Here is a 19,274-nt window from a genome sequence, read left to right on the forward strand (position 1 = left end):
GTCATGGCCCCCTTTAACAAGTCACATATTAACTATCTCATTCTGCCTGCCATGCTCCTTATGCAGTAGTTTCAATACTCTCTCATTTCAGTGTTGCAGTCAGGTTCTCTGCAATTAATATTTGTGTTGCAACCATTCAGCTGGTTACATAGCCTCCCCTCCATGCACATTTCGTGTATTTTTTGTCACTGTAAGCTTAACAAATCTTGGCTGAGTTATGTGCCATTTTATCTTCTTTAATTGTTAATATTTAACTGAGTTTTGCTAAAAGTATTAAGTATTTAGTCTGTTTTCAGATGAATGTTTTCCTGTAAATCAGTTCTTAGGTCTTCTGAGCACTGAAATGTCTGGCAAATGATGCTTGAAAGGAGCAAAGCGTGCTCGTTTTGGAGTACAAAATGGCAGGAAATAGAAGGGGGCAATTCACAATTTAAGTTGGATGTATTCTTCATTAAGTCCATTCTAGTTCATGTCATTACACGGCATCAGCAAGATTAGACCTTCGTACTAGAAGGAAGGGTCACATCTGTAATAAATTATGGTCTCTCATTTAAACAGTAGCACTGTTATAAATATTTTCTTCCTGCATTTCTGTTTCCCAAGCCAAAGATTCAGCATTTCTCTTATTCTCGTAAGTAGCCACATGAAGGGCTGCCAAGGCTGGTTTATCATTTGTCTTGGAGAAGATTCTATAATACTGCAAGATAAAACATTGGCAGGCGGAGGTTTGATCTGTGGGGAAGAGAGGAGAAGGGTTTGCAGAATTTGTGCTAATAGATTGAGGGTTGAATGGGAGTGCTACATGCAGAGCTCATCCATGAAAAGCAGCGAATTCAGCCAGCCATACCAGTAAGGGGCAGAGAAGTTTGTTGCAATGATCCTCATGCTGCAAAGATGAGACTGAGTCACCGACTCTCAGTATAAGATTCGAAGTTTTGCAGTGCTTTGATTTTTAGCCAGACCTAACAGATTTCCCTTCCTCAGTTTTTATGAACCAGTTATATTTAGATGTAGATATAACCGTGGATGAACATCTAGCTGTCAAAGGGAGCTCTTTATAGTGCTGATTCTGCAGAGTCCAGTCTTGCTATAATGAACTTGTCATCATAGCGAAGAAGAGAAATGCACACAACCTTCTACTGGGAACAAGATTTTATTGGAGAAATGCCCTAAAATACTGCATACAAGAGGTTATGTATACTACTCCTAACTAACAAGTACGTAAGAAAAAGTGGCCAAGAATATTGACAGAAGTAGTCATCCAGCGCTGTGTTCTCAGTGCAGTCCAGAGCGCAGTTAGGTGATGCAGACAGAGGTCAACACTTTGACCACTGGCAGGTTTTGAAGGGTTCTTCTAAGCAGCTTCTATGATGTTGGTGGATAATTTGCAGCTGTCAACGTGTGGCCGTTAAGGAATTTTCTGTGCAATCCAAGTGCCCAGGAATACCTGAGGTTCTGCAGAGCACCTATGAGAGGCCTGTTGAAAAATGAATTATTTGCCCCAGGCAGGCGAGTGTATTCCTGGAGTGAGTGTGGGTGTTGCAGCTCTGGGCTGCGGCCGTGTGCTCCGGGACTCACGTGCTCCATTCCAGACTCTGCTCTCTTGCCTCAGGCTCTCAAGGGAGAGCTACCTGAGCTCTTTATTCGTTCATTATAAAATGTGGAGGTTATTACGTGCTTACTTCCCCATGCCAGACTTCTAGGGGGGTTAGTTAATGAGTTCTTACTGTGCGGAAAGAAATGCTGCTGAAGTGGTAAAGTGTCAGTGCTCCTGTTCGTGCAGTGGTGGCGTGGCTGCAGGCTGGTCATCTGCAGCCTTTTGGTACGGGATTGTGCTGTAAGATTCTAACAGCCATTTTAAAGGCATTTGTAGAGCACAGCCTCCCTGCCTCCCAGGTACTCCCTGTGCCCCCCGGTATGTGCAGCGCTGCAGAGGCCAGGGCTCAGAGCCTGCAGGATCACAGCTGGGCACCGGTAGTTTCATGCCCCTCCCTGTGCGACCCAGGTACGTGCAATTCGCAGCATGCGGTGCTCGACGAGGGTATTAAGTTCCCAGCTCCAGTTCATTATCCTCGCTCATCTGCTGCTCATTAAGAAAAAAAGATCCTGTTCTTTCTCTAAAGCTTATTGATTTCCTTACCACCCTCCTCCCCTCTCTGAGTGTCTTCATCGCACTCAGCATCCAGCGGTGTTGGCAGAGTGAAGCTCCCCTCCCACTGCGCCGCTTCCTTTCTCCTGGGCCCTTCGCAGGCAGCAGCTGGAGCGTGCAGCCCCTGCTCGCAAGAGTTAATCGTTTCAAGCCTTTGGCAATCTTGGCCTGGTCCTAGAAATCCTGCTGGCTGCAGAAGGCTGCCAGGAGCCTCCCATCATGTGAGCAGTGTAAACAGGCCGGAGCGCGGTGCCAGGCGAGTGGGAGGCTCGCTAGTGGGCCAAAGTTCAGCAGCTGCATCACGGCCCTGCGGCAGCGCCGGGCAGCGCCGGGGTTACTGCCGATCGCCGGAGCTGTTGCTATAGCAAAGCCATTGCATAACGCTCGCATTAAATCCGAGCGAGGAGGAGAGGAAGGCCACCCGATAAAGGTCGTCGCGTTGTACTCGTTTTGTGCATTGTTGCTGAGTCCCACTTAGCTGTTGCAAATCAAGTTCCAAGCATAGTTTCTGGCTGGGCTGCTGTGGAAGGCAGCACAGCTATTCACCGGCTCCAGGGAATGAGCGGGACCTGGCCTGGAGCTCGCTCATGTAATCGTTTAATTGGGGCATTCACATGAATGGGGCTGGCAAGACAGTGCCTGCAGAGGATCGTTTGCATGAGTAGAAACTTTGCATGTCAGTAAAGTTTGTGGGATCAAGCTCGCAGTTGAGAGAGATGTTTAACTTCTAGATACAAGTTGTCTTATAAAAGGAAGTGATTTGATGATTATAACAAAATTGGCACCTAGCTAGAGAGCTCAGGGCATCAGAACCTCGGCGTTATAAAGGGTGGCTATGCCGTGCTTTCAAGAAATAATGCTCCTTTCTCATTACTTAGGTCAAATGGATTGCAGGAGATGGTTGTTGTGGGAGTTTGGGGATTTGGGAAACCTCTCTTTGGATGGAATTGGTACAGGGAAGCTGAAATATGACATGGGAAGCTGCGTTTGGAATTAGGCCATCATCCTGTTGAGATCTCTGCTGAAGTTGCATCTGCATTTACGTGAGTTTTGGCATGAGAAATAAATGTCCACGAAGTGACTATTCTGCACTTTCTTTTCCTAGATGATTAATTGAAATGGCCGAGGAATTGACTTGGCTACAGGCTTTTTCCAAAGGCTTTTGACAGCATTTGCGTGTTACATGAAATTGACCAAGGCCCATATTTTTGGTAGAGACAGTTACACTTCTGTCTTTTCTTCTCTTTGGGGGTCTGGCTCAGGTCATTGAGTCAGCAGCAACATTCTGTATGACTTACCTGGGGCAGGATCGGAACTGCGGTTCTTTCCTGTACAGTATGATGTATTTATTATTCCAAGATTGGCTATTGTTGTTACCATGAAGTGGCACGTACAGATTGTGGTATTTCAGTCATTTGCCTCTGAAGGATTTTGCTGGCTGTTGTGAGAGACTTTCTGTTCCTTGCCCATGGGTTTGTACCCTTTCCGCTGGGCACGTTACGATGTGCGTTGGGAACTTCAAGTGCCAGTACTGTAGTAAAATCATAGCTAGGGAGAACACACTGCCTTCCCGTTCCACTTATCTGCTTCCTGCATCTCTGCCAGGAGAGTGAGCCCTCCTGCCCTGCCTTCTGAAACTGGGCATCTGTCCTTGAACCAGTGGTGCCAGAACTGGGGAAGGCAATTCTTGGTGGTGGGAGACAGTTTCTCTGTGCATGGATTAATGTGCTATGTCCCAGGCTGTGCCATGCTGCTCTGCTCTTCTTTCAAAGCATTTTGCAAAACAAAAGAAATGAGTAAGGGAAGAGTAAAGTCCTGTGGTCTGCTCCTCAGAGTCCTAATTTTGTTGGTGATTTGTATTTCAAATTTAAAACATAAGTTTTAATTGTAAGGTTGCCTGGCTTTTTGTTCTCACTCGGGACAGCTTAGACTGTCAGGCCCCAGATTAATTCCTAGGCACTATGGTAAAGCCAGTATTAATAATGAGGAAGTGAGCACTGCTGTGAGCTATTCCGGGAGCTGCCTGATCACTCCATCTAGGCCTTACGATGCTCATTTCTTACAGTACAGTTGGTGATTTTGGAGAGATGCGGTCCATGTTCTTCCCCATTACTGTCAGAAATACCAGAGTGTGCACAGACATGCTGAAGTAGTCAACAATTGGGTCCAAGAGCTAGGTATTGATGAGGCGAGTCCATCATTTTTTGGTTTCAGATCAGTTTATCCCCCATCTGAGAGCTGACACAGACAAGAGCAGATTGTTCTGGGAATGTGCAGCAAAGTTGCCAAAGGCTACCAACTGCTGTAGTCCATGCGTGCTGCTCAAGCTCTCCACTCAGTGTTTCCATCACGCGTCGTCTTGGCCATAGGAAGGCATAGAACTGAAGTGCTGTTTTGGGTATGCCTTTGCCCAGCAGTTGTGCTCCAGCATGCCAGATAACTGAGTGTCTGAAGATGTTTCTTTTATTGGAAGGCTGCAGATGAGATTGCCAGATAATGCTGATAGATGTTATTTGTCAGCCACTTGAGACAAATGCCAGAAATGCACTTTACCAACAGACACAAAAATGCTGGAGACTTCTTGTTTTCCTGGCACGTTTTTCTGAACTAGCTAGGAACTTCAGTGATCTGCTTTCCTGTGTACCTCTCTGAGATGTAAAAGGAATTGGTTTGATTTCACACTGCGCTATTGTCTGCTGCCCAAACCACATTTCAGTGGGCCAGAGGAAGAAGTGCTGACTCATAATTCAGCATGGCAGCCCCAAACCTCCCGAGACTACTAAGTCTGGCTTCTGACATATTTTCAGTGAACTCTATAATGGCCCGCAACAAATCACGCAGAAGTCCAGCTTCTATGAAATGAAAGGGAGGCTTCTTGCCCAGCACTTGGCGAGTCGCTGCTGGTGAGTCTGCGGTGCTGCAGAAACATGTTAAATGGTGCGTGGCTGAAAACAGGCCACTGGTGTGGCACCTCTGGGCCCCACTCAGTCCAGGTGCACACAGTATATTCTGGTCGCATCACGGCTGTCAGGGAAAAAGGGCTGTAAATGGCCTTGGCATGGCATGTAGTGGGTGTGCAAAATGAATGCAACTCATACTTGAAAGAAAGTTGGGAACGTAGCTGAAAACACAGCACCCAGCTTGAGGGTGAAAGGTATGGGAGAGGACCTGCTCTATTTTTCCATAATTGAGTTTTCTTTAGGGACTTGAACTTGATTGTTTTGTTACTACCAGTCTCACCAGGGTTCCTGACACAAGCTGTGGCACTGCATGGTTCTTGCAAAACATCCACTGCAGATTTCTGCTTAAATTGAAGCTGGGGCTTCTCAGCGTGGATTGAAGCAGCTGAACTAGAGGCCTATCCTTTCACTGGCAGCTGAATTCAAAGCTGTGCATGACACCGAGGTGTGTGGTGCTCATTGCCATGGGCAGTTGATCAATCAGTAGCGATGACCACACAGTCGCTGAGCACATTCCAGCAGCACAGTTATAACATGAGTGTCACACCCGAGTGCGGCACTTGCACGAGACTCCCAAGTCATGTTTCTCCTCTTGTCGCATGTTTGCAGCATGGCGTTGGTGGCTCTCTCAAGAGGCAGAGATGAGATTTGCTGGGTGAGACCAAGGATCTAACCTTGGAGTTGGAGATGTATGCTGGGAATCTGTTCCTTAGCTGCAGCGTTGCGTGGTGACACCTTGCTACATGACCAGAGCAAGGCGCCCAGCAGGTGACACACCCAAATCCCCGCCACGTGCCTTGGCGAGCAGGGTCTCCATTGTTGGGATAACACTTGGCCCAGTGTCTGGGGTATTTTAAACTTTAAATATTGCTGTGTTTCTGCTAGAAAGGATATGTTCCAGGGAGTATTCCTGGTATTTGCAGCTGAGAGCAAAGTGATTTGTGATGACATCTGATTTGGGAGTTTGTTCTCTGTTTGGCGCCAGCCCCTAAGGAAGTGCTAACTGCTCCAGAAGACATTACCCTTGTTGCAGAGTTCCTCTGCGCCACAGGGGCAGAGCTGTTCACTGTGCTCTATATTTTGGAGCTTTTTGCGGACTTTCGTATGTTGTGGGCCATAACACTTTTCTTCGAAGGATCTCAAACTGCTTTACATAGGTTTGAACAAATAATTATTTCTATTTCACAGGCATGACAAGTAGAAGATAGGAAAGCTGCGACTAAATCAGTGATCAGCTCAGGTTTAGTTGCGCTGAGTTTTGTTTCCTGCCTTACACAGCTGGGCCTGATGCCACCTGTAAACTAGGTTTTAAAAGTTACTTTTTTAAACTAGCTTTAGCCACTGTAGTTTCTATGCATTTCTGTTCTTGAAAGGTACCATCAATTGTTTTTGTTTAAAGACACTGAATATGAACTTGTTCCTACAGAGCTTTGTGCTGTAATTTATCAACAGGGCACTGAGGCACAGACGTCAAATGAATACCAGATTTCAAATTATGATAAGCAATTGTGTCATCTCTGTGAATAGACATTAAACTCTGCTGAGAAATCATCAATAATTCATTACAAAAATAAATGAGTACAGGGACATTTGGATGGGTCTTGCAAACAAGCGGTCCTGTGTTCTGTAATAATTCCTTGGAATTTAAACCGAAAGGATGCTTATTTTCCTCACAAGGGGGATCGGAGAGGCAGGCGCTGGTCTCTTCTCTCTGGTGACCAGCAGTAGGACCCGAGGGAGCGGCGTGGAGCTGCGGCAGGGCAGGTTCAGGCTGGGAAAAGGTTCTTTACTGGGTGAAGAAGAGTGGTCGGGCACTGCCACAGGCTCCCTAGGGCAGAGGTCACGGCACCGAGCCTGCCGGGATTCAAGAAGTAGACATGGGTTCTGATTTTTGGGTTGTCCCATGCGGAGCCAGGGGTAGGACTCCGTGATCCTTGGGGTCCCCTCCAACTTGGGATATTCTGTGATATGGTTCTATGATTATTTCTCAGACAAACGTGATCGTGCCCACGTCAAAAAGTTTGTTCCCTAGAGCCCTAATTACCTGTTACTTCTGGGGAGGTCCGGAGGGACGTGGAGCACCGTCCGAAGGAGCTGCGCTGTGTTTTTACGTAGCTCAGTGGAGAAGCGCGTACTGCTTGCCTGCACACCCGAGGAAGCTGAATGAAGTGCTCTCGTTGTCTGCTTTCCCTTTATGCATGACTTTTGCCTGCTATGGCCACATTAGTGAGGTCAGCACTTACTTGTCTTGTAGGCATCTAAACTTACTTAACTTACCTTTGAAATTTGAGTAAAGTAGGCCCAAAATTATACATTACAGAAGTTAAGAATGGGAGAAAAGGATTATGTCTGTTCTGCTTTTTTTTTGCTTTTGTGAAATATTTAAAATGCATTGAATTTCGAAATATTGTAGTCAGTGACATTTTTCCACGTCCTTTGTCCTCTACCTACACAAAAACTTGAGATTCTTACTTCCATTCTTAAAAGACAAATCTCAGAATAATTTGGGTTTCCCTACTATGGGAAAAGGGAGGAAGCTGCCAGTGTAAAAACTGCACCGTGGGCTTCTCTGTCTTAGGTGGCTTTAATTTGATCATTTGACAATTAGCACCCCGCTTTATTCCCTCTCCTAAATTGTAGATGGTTACATTCCAACAGGCACACAGCATCTCTCCTCTGTTCAGCATGATGGCGTGAGATGCTGCTCGTTTGTCTAAGTGGGATTGTTTCATTTGTATCTGAGATGTACATGCAGCCTAACAGCAGTGCCTCCCTCCTGTTTGTAATTGTCCATTATAGGAAGAGAAATTTATAAATAGTTATTGAAGGAGGGATTTAGGGGCTCTGCTTCAAGACCTAGGGCTAGCGTGTCTTAACTTATCTTAGCATAATCTCAAAAATAAAAGTTCTCTGCTCTACTTTAGGGAGCATGAAATAATTTCTGTTTACTCGTTTTTTTTCAATTACTTTGATGCTATGATATAAAGGTCACTGATTGCCTCTAGTCATCACATGGCTTTTTCACTAATTGTGCACTCACGTCATTTTGTTCTGTGGGATCTTTTGCTTTTTGATCCAGTTTCAATTGCCCAGATGTTCATTTTATACAGTTAACTTTATACAAAGGGCATCCTTTGTTCCAGCAAACACATTGCGGTCATTGTTCTCAGCTGGGAACCTATTGCACAGCACTTCACCTGTTTCCTATGTAATCCGCCATCCATCTCCCGACCTTTGTGCTGGTTTAATGTAAAATCGTTCAATGGGGAGAGGAGGGCTAAGGAGAAATTGTGCAAAAATGTTTCCTGGTCCCCAGCCTTGGATTGATTAAGATCATGCTGCAGGATAAAAAGGCGATAAGAAATAGGAAAGCTCTTTCATCTTGACCCTTTTGGTGTGTAGCGGAATAGAAAATCTTGTTAGTACCTTGAAAGGTTTGCTGTGGTGTTTCATAATGTATTGATGTAGAACTAGGTGCCGTCTAGAAGGAACCTTATAGAGTTGTAACCTATAAAGGTTTCATGTCAAGGCAGAGATGGTGCTTGCCAGTTTCCACCACGGTAAACATCACCCGCACAGCTTCCGAGTGCACCCAGGGGCCTGGAGGTTGCCCGATTCAACGTGTTGCAGGACAGACAGATCTCTGACTGTAAGTGTCCCGTGTAGGACAGCCCATTCGCTCCTTGTCAAGGCACGTGGACATCACGTGGACCGCTCATTTCACTTAACCTTTAGGGTAGTCATGAGAGCTTAGTTCATGAGCAGAATAAATTCCGTGGAAGGCTTTGAAAGAAGATTGTATAAATGCACTGGCTGTTGCTAGAAGACCTGTGGAAGATAAGCAGTGGAAAATTGGACACGGAGTAAGCAGTATATCATGAAAGACAGTTGTCACTTGGTAATATATCTCTGTGAAGGTTTTTAGAACTCTGTCTTGGCCGAAAGAAGCCTTCCCAATGACAGGAATCTAGCTGTCTTCAGCCTAAACATTCCTAGAAAGATGACCCGACGAATCGTCAGGGCTACTGGCGGGGGCAGCATCACTGGCAACATGCGCAGTGTTTTAATGGCCAAGGCTGAGGCAGAAGATGAGCTACGCTCCCCAGCAGGCAAGGGGAGGAGGCCTGGAGAGGAGCTGGCATCAAGCAATGATTTTTTATGTTTCTTTCAGCCAGCCAGCTGTAAGACTGCTGGGCAAGATCTGCACAAGGTTGAATTTTGGTTTAACTTGCTGATAGGATTTGCTGTGGCTCCCCACTGTGGTGTTCTTCCTATGCAGACCCTGGGGAGGGGAACTGCAGATACCAGCATCTGCTCTGCCTGCTGAGCTTGGCAAGGAGGAGAGAAAGGAGGTGAGAGGGAGGAAACCAGGGAGTCCCGTGGGGTTCTCACCGCCGATGGTGGTGTTGCCTAGGGTGGATCAATGGAAAGCTAGAGTATTCTTGTTTTCAGAAGCACAATGTTTCCTGTGACTGGGTCTGCTGAAATCAGTGAGCAGAGACAGACACTACTCCATGCTGCAGAAGCTGCAGCTTCATATTTCTCCATTTCTCTCTCCCTATAGTCTGTAGATCCCTTGGCAAAGCTGTCAGTTCCCTGTGCTGTGCACAACATGCATTCCACTGAAAACAGCTGGAAAAATGCAACATTTCTGGAGAGAAACCTAATGAAATCATTAAAAATATTTTTGCCTCTTCCATGCATCTCCCTATTTTTCCCAGGTCAACACAGGCTGGATCCAAGCAGCCACCTGCATTCACTGTCACTCATGTGGAATCCCATAAACATCGCTCCCAGGCCGTAAGCGTTTGGTGGAAATGAAGCCAAGTGACCAAACCTCTGTACCCTTCCCGCCAGCACCCCCAGCAGCGTGACCTGGGAGGCCTTCCCATGCAGGATTTATATCTCTGTCTGTCTCGGTGACTGACAGCAGCAACAAGGAGCTCTCTGGGGCAGAGGACGGGGAGGGAGAGCGTGGGGAATGCTGTCTCCTGGGACAAGCTCCAGTCTGCTCCAGGGAATGTGCTAGTTTTCACTCCTTTGTAGTCCTTTATCTCAGCCCTTCGACCTTCAGCTCTGAAGCATTATCTGCCTTAGCCAGAAAGGCAGCCTGCGGAATTAACCATTGAAATGCTGAATGTTTCTGATACTAAGTCCTGAAAGTATATGCATTACGGATGCAACTTATTTGAATAGTTCAGGAAACCAGTGGACTTCTCGGGTTTGGCGAGCACTGATTCAGAATATTAGGAAAAAATATTTCTACTGAATAGGTGAGTTGTGAAGTACAACAGTTTTCAAACTTTGTATGCACCTACAAAGTTCCCAGAGCATGCAGAGACCTCCTGTAAGAACATCTGTGTGCATTGCCATACGGTGTATGTGAACTTGGTTGTCTTTGTCACCTTTTTGTCCTTAGCTGGGCTCCATTATTGATCTCCAGAGCACAGGCAGAAAGCCATTGGTCTCTTGGTTTCCGTGGGGTCCCTACTATCATGGTAACGCTTAAATTTTTGACTTTACAAAGTATTATGCAAACTCTTACAAAAAATAAAAATAAATAAAAATAAAAATAAAAATTCTGGAGGAGTGAGATTGATGTATTGGCTGCTCCGCTCCTGGCTTCTCTGGGTGACTTTGGGCATGTCATTTAACCTGCATGCCACTTTTCATGTTTGCAGAATGAGCTAAGAATACATCAGTGGGCCATCGTAGCTATTAATGAGTTATAAATATGCTTATGTACATGTGTGTCTGGTTTGGCAGGATCAGCTACTCTGTCTTTGGTGCTTGACAAATGGTACAATGCAAGGAAAAAAATATTTTCCTTACTGGGAGTGAGTGAGCAGCAGAAAGTGGGTAGAAGTAGATTTTTCTTGCAGAATACTCCTGCTTAATCAGTTTGGTGTTCACGGAGTTAATTTGCTCATGCCTTCAGATTGTTTTGTTTCCAGGGATTCTAAACCCTTGCCTCCAGCTGTTCATTTCCATTGAAGGAGGATGATCTTTATCTGTCTAAACTAGTTAAAACCTGCTCCACTACCCGACAGCCTTTTTGGAGACAGCCCAATAAAGCTGAGTGCAGTGGCTCTGACACCAAGAGCCTCCTGGACATCATAAATTCCAAGCCCTGTTTTTTTTCTGACCTCTTGCTGTTGGAACACCATTCCTGCTTTAATGAGACTCTTTGCTTCTTCCACAGCTCCATATATCCACTGTCCAAAATGGGCATGGTATTTGCATTGTAAGTGGCCAGTGGAGAATCCCTTTTAGACTAATTTACCACTTTAATATTATCTGATTAAGCCTTCACACAACCTCAAAGGTACCATTCGGGTAACTGGAGCGGTCTTAGACTTGCACTTAGACTCTGCTCAGTGTGCACATTACTTGGGGTATTTTAGTTGAAGCACATTTTTAAAATGTGCTCTGTTCAAAGCTTGCTGTGACATGGTGGGACTTGTAATACCTTCAGGGCCACTTCATCTTCAAACACGAGATGTGAAAGTTTTTGTCTCGAGCAGATTAGATGCAGATTTGTTAACCTGATAAGACAGCCGCTAGATGTACCAAAGAACCTTTCCTGTGATGAAAATCTACGCCTTGTATACATCAGACGAGGATGCTGTCTGCACAAGAGGGAATGGCAAACAGCAAGAAAAATTTCTGTTGCTGGTAATGTCACTACTGGGACCATAACTAGAATGGTATAATGTTATTACTGTAGAAACACCGTCTCTTGTTGCAGAGGTTTCTAACAGCACATTATTTTGGCCCATGCTGACCATGGGTATGTAATACAGTGGTTAATATCCTAATGGCCAGTTTGTACTTTAGGCTCCTCCTTTTACTACAATTACTATTAACAACAGGGGGAAAATCTGTGGCCAGAAGACCTCTTGTGAAAACCCAGGCTGAGCTTTATTTTGGAATGTGCCAAGGAGACATTTTCCTGTTGTTTTGTTGCAGATGTTAAAGTTCTTGCTATCTGGGGAGTCAGCAAGGCACTAAGAGCGTTGGGAAGTGGTGCTGCTGCTCGCTGCAGCAAACAGCTGGATCACTTCAGAGTCCAACCCGGTGTGTCTGTGTGAGAAGGCTGTGTAGTCATTTTTGCTAAACCACCTCACAGCAATTATCAGACTATCAGAGGACGGAAAAGGTCTGAGAAAAAGACCAGTCAGTTTAACATGTCATCATTGGTGTTTAGCAGCTGCACGTTATGCTGTTGTTACTAATAACCTAACTTTGCAAGCAGTGTTTTCTTGGCATCATTCATACATAATTACTGGGGGGGTCAAATTCAGCTCTCAGTTGTGTAAATATGGAATAATTCTGTTGGCTTCCTGGTGTTATTTTGCATTTGGCTCATGGTCCCTGCCCCTAGGAGCTTGCAATCTGAAATACCCAGGCAGAGTGTTCAGTCACAGATGAGTTGGTATGCAAAGATTAAAAAATTGGATGAAGAACTACTATCAAATCCATGCAATGTAATTACAGCTATGTTGTCCTTTGGTTGAGGTTAATGGATTATTCCTGTACAAAGGAGTAGCACTTTGATAGTTACTTTTCATATGTAATTCACCAGCAGATTACAATTGGAAAGTCTTTGGGGAAAATGAGTTTTGAAAGGGCTTTTAAATAAAGATCTAGTAGTTATTTCTTTGTGTATATAGAGAGAAATTTGACAGGAATGAACAGAGAACAAGAATTATTGAACAAAATAGGTGTTGCTTGAAGTAAAGCAGTCAGAAAGTCTACCATAATGGTACGAGAGAGAGCTTCTATGAGAAGGGTGTTCTCTGTTGTTTCGCTTCCAACTCCCCCAGTATACAAGCTTGTAAGACTCTTACGTAAGGTTTGGTGGCTTTATATGGTAAATAAATTTTTCTTGATTTCAGTCTCTGATAAGAGGATCTCTCTTTTCTGGCATAGTCTTTATAAAGTTCTCAGGAGTTAAGTGACTAATTGCACTTATCATTTTTTAGGGATCTTCCAGATAATCCTTCTGTTGAATGGGACGCACAGCTCCTCGCTGCCTTTGTGCTGAAGCATATAGAAGACAATAACATCAACCTGGTAATGTGAAATTCCCTACCTCATGGGCAGTTTCCACAGCACTTTTGAGCTAGTGTTCTAGGCTTTCCCTTCACTCTGAAAGCTTTCTTTGAAATCTTCAAAGTTAAGGTTTTGCTTCTTTGCTTTAGTAACTCCTCAAATGTTTTCAATGTTTTAAAGCAGTATTTTGCCACTGTTGCTAGCTTTTGATGATGAAGAAGGTCTGTCTGGGATTTAGGCTTAGGTTTAGGCTTAGATTTGAAGTGCATTGGCAGTCATGTATTAGAGGGCTAGTTTAGCAGGCATATCGGTCAGGATTGAAGGGTATTGAACCACAGTTCCTAGGAATAGAGTTTTTTCCACAGAACGGGGAAAAGGTACGGAAAAAGTTGCGCTCTGTTCTTTTCTGCTGAACCTTGCTGTGATCATGCATGTCACTGTCACACACTGATTAGCAGCAAAATCACAAAACCCTTAAAGCCTTGCAGCAATTTACAAAACAAGAAGCCACATCTCCTGTAGCATGAAAGCCCCATAAGAACGAAAAACAGCAACATGCGTCCAATTCTGTATTGATTCTATGTTTAATTTTCCATGAAATACATTGCTGTGCACAGAGAAAAATCCAGTTTTCCTGGAGTCCTTTTGTGCCTTTTGATCCAGTGAATAGAAAAGTTTTAATCTGATCTGAAAGCTCCTAACACAAGAGGATTTGTATTGCATGTTTGTGACTCTCCTGGGCACTAGGACAAGTGCACCAGAATCCCAGCAGAAACTCTGAAAACACTTAAACTTTCTCTAGACGGTTAGAGAGGGTTAGATCTTTGCCTCAGAGGAAATTAAACTCAAGCTGTTTGTGCTTGGGAAGGCAGGAGTCTGGTACTTACATAGAGTGAGCTGAAAAATCCGGTGTGGGGGTTTCAAAGCAAGAAATATGCACAACCACTAGTGCTCACCCTGCTGTGCTGCTGGTGGAGGGTGTAGCTTTAGTAATGAGGAGCACTGTGGCAGGGCCCGTTGCATTCCCCTCAGCAGTTCCCTGAGCAGCAGTGAGGACAAATTACTGTAGCAGAACACGTCAGCAGCATCAGTGGCCCATGAAGCATCTTCATGGGAGTGATGGTAATGAAGCACTCTGTAAACTTGCATTATTTTAAGTGTCACAGATAATCACACAGGTCTCAGATGTCTGCTGTAATACCTTTCAGGAAGGAACAGACCTAGTCTGCCAACAATGGAAAGCAAGCACCTAATTGCCTTTGTCCGACATTCCGCATTTTCAAAATTCAGAACTTGCTGTTTGCCAGTCTTTGAGCATCTCTGCTGTTCTGAGACAACGGCCTTGTCTTGAAGGGTAAACTGAGTCTATTTTTCACTAATGTTGACATTGGTAGAATTAACTAAAAATGTTAACAGAACCTTGTCAAAATGTAAGTTAACAGGGCTTCAAACCCAGCAAGCTAACAGTGGAGTTAACATGATTGGAAGATACATATTGTCTTAGTTATCCCAATGGGACAACTTTCCCCAGTTCTCCCTGTAGTCTTATCGTAGACAATGATATCTTTTATTTACAGAACACGTGTGTCATCTGGCAGTGGAGAAGCAGGCTGCAATTCCAACGTGTTGGAAAGATTGCAAGGCATGGAGTTACACCATGCTATGCATATTTTTGTTCCATTGCATAGTTACTCATTTCCTCAATTGCCCTGGAAGTCCAAGGGTAACTCAATCTTTTTGAGAGCTACAGGGACATATTTCATCCAAGCTGTATATTAAATAGTGCAGACATGGAAATTAACGGGTGGTGTACTCAATGCCAAAACTAATTTACAGGCTTTGGAAATTATTTCCTGCCTGCAGTATTTCTAAGCAAAACCCAGTGTTGCTGGGAGAGGCAGCCAAGGATAGTGTGTCTCAGTCCATATTAGAAAGTATTTGGTGTGTTAAAAACAAGTTATGTAGTGCAGTGCGGGCCCCAGGCAGCCTCTGGACTATGAAATTCTGCTCTTCAGGATCTCAGGTTTGGTGATAGCAGAGCTTAGATTAGGAAGTAACATTCAGACTGTGTTTGGAGCAGATGCAGTGCCAAGACCAGCATTCAGCAATACCACGTTCTTGTAAGATGCCGGCCGCTATGGATTGAGGGAAACATCGTCCATTCAACTGCTTGTGAAAGAGTCCCATTGTCTTTGGTCAGCTCCAAATCAGTCAAGAAAGCCAGGCTTTTCTACAAATCGCGTTCAGATAAGAGCTTGTGTCTTAGAGGGTGAGTTCAGCTTTGATGCTTTTGATCTTGGACTCCACACTGCCCTAAAATTCAGGAGCATTTGAATGTTTGATGTCTATGCACAGTTTTCAGTGCTTTTACAGAACAGCGGATATGCGGTGTAGCATGTGACGTTTGCCTAGTGAAAGCAGCAAAGCTGGGACAGACTTTGGTATCCCGTTTCCTCCCTTCTTCACCTATGCTGCAGTATCCTGAATTGCGCTTTGGGATATGTGAGTGGAAGACCCCCAGGACCTTTTGTTCTAAGAGCTGATACATGAGTTTGACTCTTGCTGTTCAAACACAATGGACGTTAGATTGTTGATAGTGTTTCATTTTTTTTTTCTGTCATCCAATTGTCCATTCTTTTTAATCTTTAGCTTCTCTAGTTTAGTAGCAATAAGAAACAACTCAAAAAAAACACCCTCACAATCAAGGATCAAAGGGAGCTTGAATGTCACTGGCCTCTGCAATGTAAATTGGGACTACGACATGATGTTCAGAGGAAAGCTATTAGAAATGGAGTTTCTTGCTGTAGCATTTTATGAGATGGCCTATTTTGAGAAGGAAAGACATTTCTATCCCCACCAGTGTACTTGAGCAGATGTGTTCTCTGTTTGAAGCACTAGATGATGCCAGAAAGAGTGAAGGAGACCCACAGCTTTGAGTGCTTTTCTTCTCCAATACACATGGTATGTGGAGGGATCATGGACTACAGACCTCTCAGGAGTTTTCTCTTCTGCTCGCAATTGAGTAATTTCCTCTGTGCTCTCCCCCCTCCGGAAGGGATTTGCGGACCTGTTTGTCTTGGCTGCTGCTCTAGTTTCCACTAGTGAAAGCTCTATTTCCTGAATACCAAGGTCACCCAGAAGAAAACCCAGCAACACCAATGGCAGCAGCTCCCATTTCAGAACAGGTGCGGGGAGGGAACTCCCTCTTGCCCTGAAGATTTCATTGAGCAATAATTTCCACATCAAGTGTATTTCCTATCCTAGCCTTTTGCTCCCAGAACTGGCTAAGCCTGTTTTTAACCCAGACAGTTTCAAGATGTTCAGGTTTTTTCATCCTGGCCTGATTGTTTGCTTGATTTCCTCAGCAGCCTGGTTCAGGTTATATGTTCAAAGCAAGCACACCAGCTAGCTGCACCATGTGGAAGAAGCAAATGCTCCCATGTGAAAATATCTTTAGCATGTGAGAAAGAAATTCAGATTTGTTATCAATGAAATTAATCCCTGAAGCCAGAGGAATATATTTCCATGTGATTGCTGCCTGCTTTAAGTCAGGAGTACCACAGGGATGCTGCAGAATCAGTGCCTCATTAGACCACAGACCTAGAAGCTCCACACTGGATAGGTGGGACATCACGACTTGGTCTGAGTCAGCCTGAAGGATCTAAGGGCAAGGGCCAGTGCTTCAGAGATGACCTCTTTGCAGATAAAGTGAATGCCACTGTGGCCAGGTCAGTGTGCAGGTAATTGTGCGCACAGATTTGTATACCTGAGGAGGGAGGCTATTCAGTTGCAAATGTCCTAACAGTAAATTAGACAACATCATTTGAAAATTAACTTCATGCGATCCCTTTAGTTGGTTCAGACGTTACATAACTGCAGCAGCACTAAGAACAGCAGCTCCTATTTCAAAACAGATGTGGAGAAGGAAAACCTCCAAAGGTGTTTCTAAACAGATAATTTCCACGTCAAGAATATTTACTAACCCAGCTTCATGCTTCCAACACGAAGTTTCCTAACCCAAAAGTTGGCCTGAGACAGTTTTGTCAAAACAATGTTAAGCTTATTTCATCTGCTCACTGCAGTCTCTTATCTTGATCTTTGGTTTGTTCTCTCATGTTCCCCGTAGAAGAGAAAATGTGTACTTTGGCTTGAGTTTTCAGCTTGGTTTCCCAAGGAAACAAGAGTTTTGCAATTGTATTTACATGTGTGTGCATGTGCACGTTTCAAAAGACTTCAGAGCCCATTAGCCAGTTTCAACCACATTTGACAGCAGAGTAGTAATCTCAAAGATGTTGTATTTGTACAGGTTACATGGACAGAAATGGTCAGGCAGAAGAGACAAAACCTCTCTTTGTCCCTGTTAAGTTAAAAGGTTAGCACAAGCCCAACCCGGAGCAGACTCGCACTGTTAATCACCTGCTTTGGAATTTATTCTGCGCGGTGAGATGAATACATTGGCATCTTAGGAGAGTGCCACTCTAGGTAGAAGTGACTTCAAGCATGTCTTTTCTTATCTGTAAAATACAGGGTGCTATGCTGGCTCCCTGAACTGTGCAGGATTTAATAACATCTTTCCCAGATGAGTTGCTCAGAAAGCTGATAATCCTAGGGAGGCCCAAGCACCATGCCAGACCACGCAGTCCCTGCAGAGAGCCTCTCAGGTAATGCTGAGGTACAAAAAAAAAAAGCAGCCCAAGCAGAAGACATATTTTTTCTTATAAAGGGGATGACCAGGAAATGCTTCTTAGTACCTGAACAAAACCACATTGGGTCCCCTGACTTCTTGCTGCTTGGTGGCAACATTGCTACAGCCACTGAGCAAAGTGGAAAGTCTAACTGTGGACCTGTACTGGGTGGGTGGGTTTATAAGCAGGTTTGTCTGGAGTTTTTGGTTTTGAAGTGTTTCTTATCACTGTCTCAGTGTTTCCTCTCCCTCTTTACACAGTATCTCCTGTGTTTGAGGGCCTCTCCTGTTGGAGGGTGGAGTAGAAAGTTGCAGGACGGGCAGGGTAGCTTTTGATCTTCCTTGATCTTTAACCCAGTACTTCAGGCCCTGCTTAAAGAATAGATTTTGAGAAGGGAGCTGTGGTGACTAAGCAAGGCAATAGCATTTCCGTCCCTGAAGAGAGAACAAGCTGGCAAGGAAGCAGATATTGATTGAAATGTAGGGAGGTTATAATTTCTTCCTGGTCACAGGGAAGGGAGCTGTGAAGAACTCTGCTGCTTGGCCTCTCCCTCAGTGAAAACCTAACTGTAGGCTGTTCACCATCTGGAAAGCGTACCAGTAGCACCACAAATACCCTGCCTGCTCTACACTCTGTGCTGCCAGTTTGTCTTCCAGGTTCGGAGCAGGAGCTTTTAAATACCGTCTTCACAGTACTGGGCAGAGTGAGCCCTTTGGGTGGGTGCTTCACCCCTAACACATTATTGGTAGGTTTGAGGGCAGGGAGCCAAGGGTACTCTGTGCTTTGGACAGTGACTTGTTAATGCTGTATTCGCACATTACTTCTGCATTATGGAGTTCCCATTTCTCCCTGCAGAGAAGCAAAAAAACAACAGGATCTTCACATTCAGCTAACAGCCTGACTTGGTTGTACAAAAAGTGAAGTCAGACAATTCTTTAAAAAGGCTTCATCTCATACCAGATTATCACTATGTTATCCTGTGATGAAACCTCGTTACAATCAGGACAGTAATACATAATTGTGTTCCTGTTGTTAGAGCAATATGTCCTGACTCACAACAGAGCAAACTATAGCCTTCACCTTGCAATCCACAGGCATTCTGGTATGTTCTCAGATCCAGGAGAGGGTGATTTATGGAGCTGGACCACTTGGGTCAAGACCAAGTTTGCATCAGATCACTCTGAAAGTAGCCTTCGGACCATAAGTAACAAGTGCATCCTGCCGCTGGGAACATGATCCTTCTCCTTTTCCTGTTGTTTAAGCTCTTAGACTAGGTAGTCATTAGTTCCAAAGTGTCTTCACTTGCTTGTTTAGTTGTGTTTCTATAGCATGAGTTCACACACAAGGCCTTGTTGTGCAACACGAAAACAACTCTTTAGAGACAATGGGCTGGGGCAGTGCTGCTTTAGATGTTGAAGTTGGTTA

At 44.6% G+C, this 19,274-nt stretch overlaps 1 protein-coding gene and 1 long non-coding RNA gene across 9 annotated transcripts in view; one reads left to right on the forward strand and one right to left on the reverse strand.

The window, feature by feature from the left end:
- Positions 1-19,274, forward strand: part of PIGL (phosphatidylinositol glycan anchor biosynthesis class L) — a 70,086-nt gene that overhangs the window by 28,327 nt on the left and 22,485 nt on the right. For 7 of the 8 annotated variants that reach the window (XR_005814040.1, XM_040532834.1, XM_040532836.1 and 4 more), the window contains one exon: positions 13,095-13,185. The exons of the other annotated variant lie outside the window; for it this stretch is intronic. Coding sequence is in view for 6 of the 7 variants with exons in the window: in XM_040532834.1 (XP_040388768.1) it covers positions 13,095-13,185 (91 nt within the window). In the remaining variant the exon portion in view is untranslated. The remainder of the gene's footprint in view (positions 1-13,094; positions 13,186-19,274) is intronic. 8 annotated transcript variants of the gene reach the window in all.
- Positions 1,141-3,217, reverse strand: LOC121057969. Its single transcript, XR_005814041.1, has 2 exons — positions 2,141-3,217; positions 1,141-1,477 (listed from the first exon to the last, which is right to left on the reverse strand). It is a non-coding gene; the product is annotated as an uncharacterized LOC121057969 (long non-coding RNA).

Source organism: Cygnus olor, chromosome 20 (assembly GCF_009769625.2).
Source record: "Cygnus olor isolate bCygOlo1 chromosome 20, bCygOlo1.pri.v2, whole genome shotgun sequence".
In the NCBI taxonomy this organism is placed as follows: Eukaryota; Metazoa; Chordata; class Aves; order Anseriformes; family Anatidae; genus Cygnus; species Cygnus olor.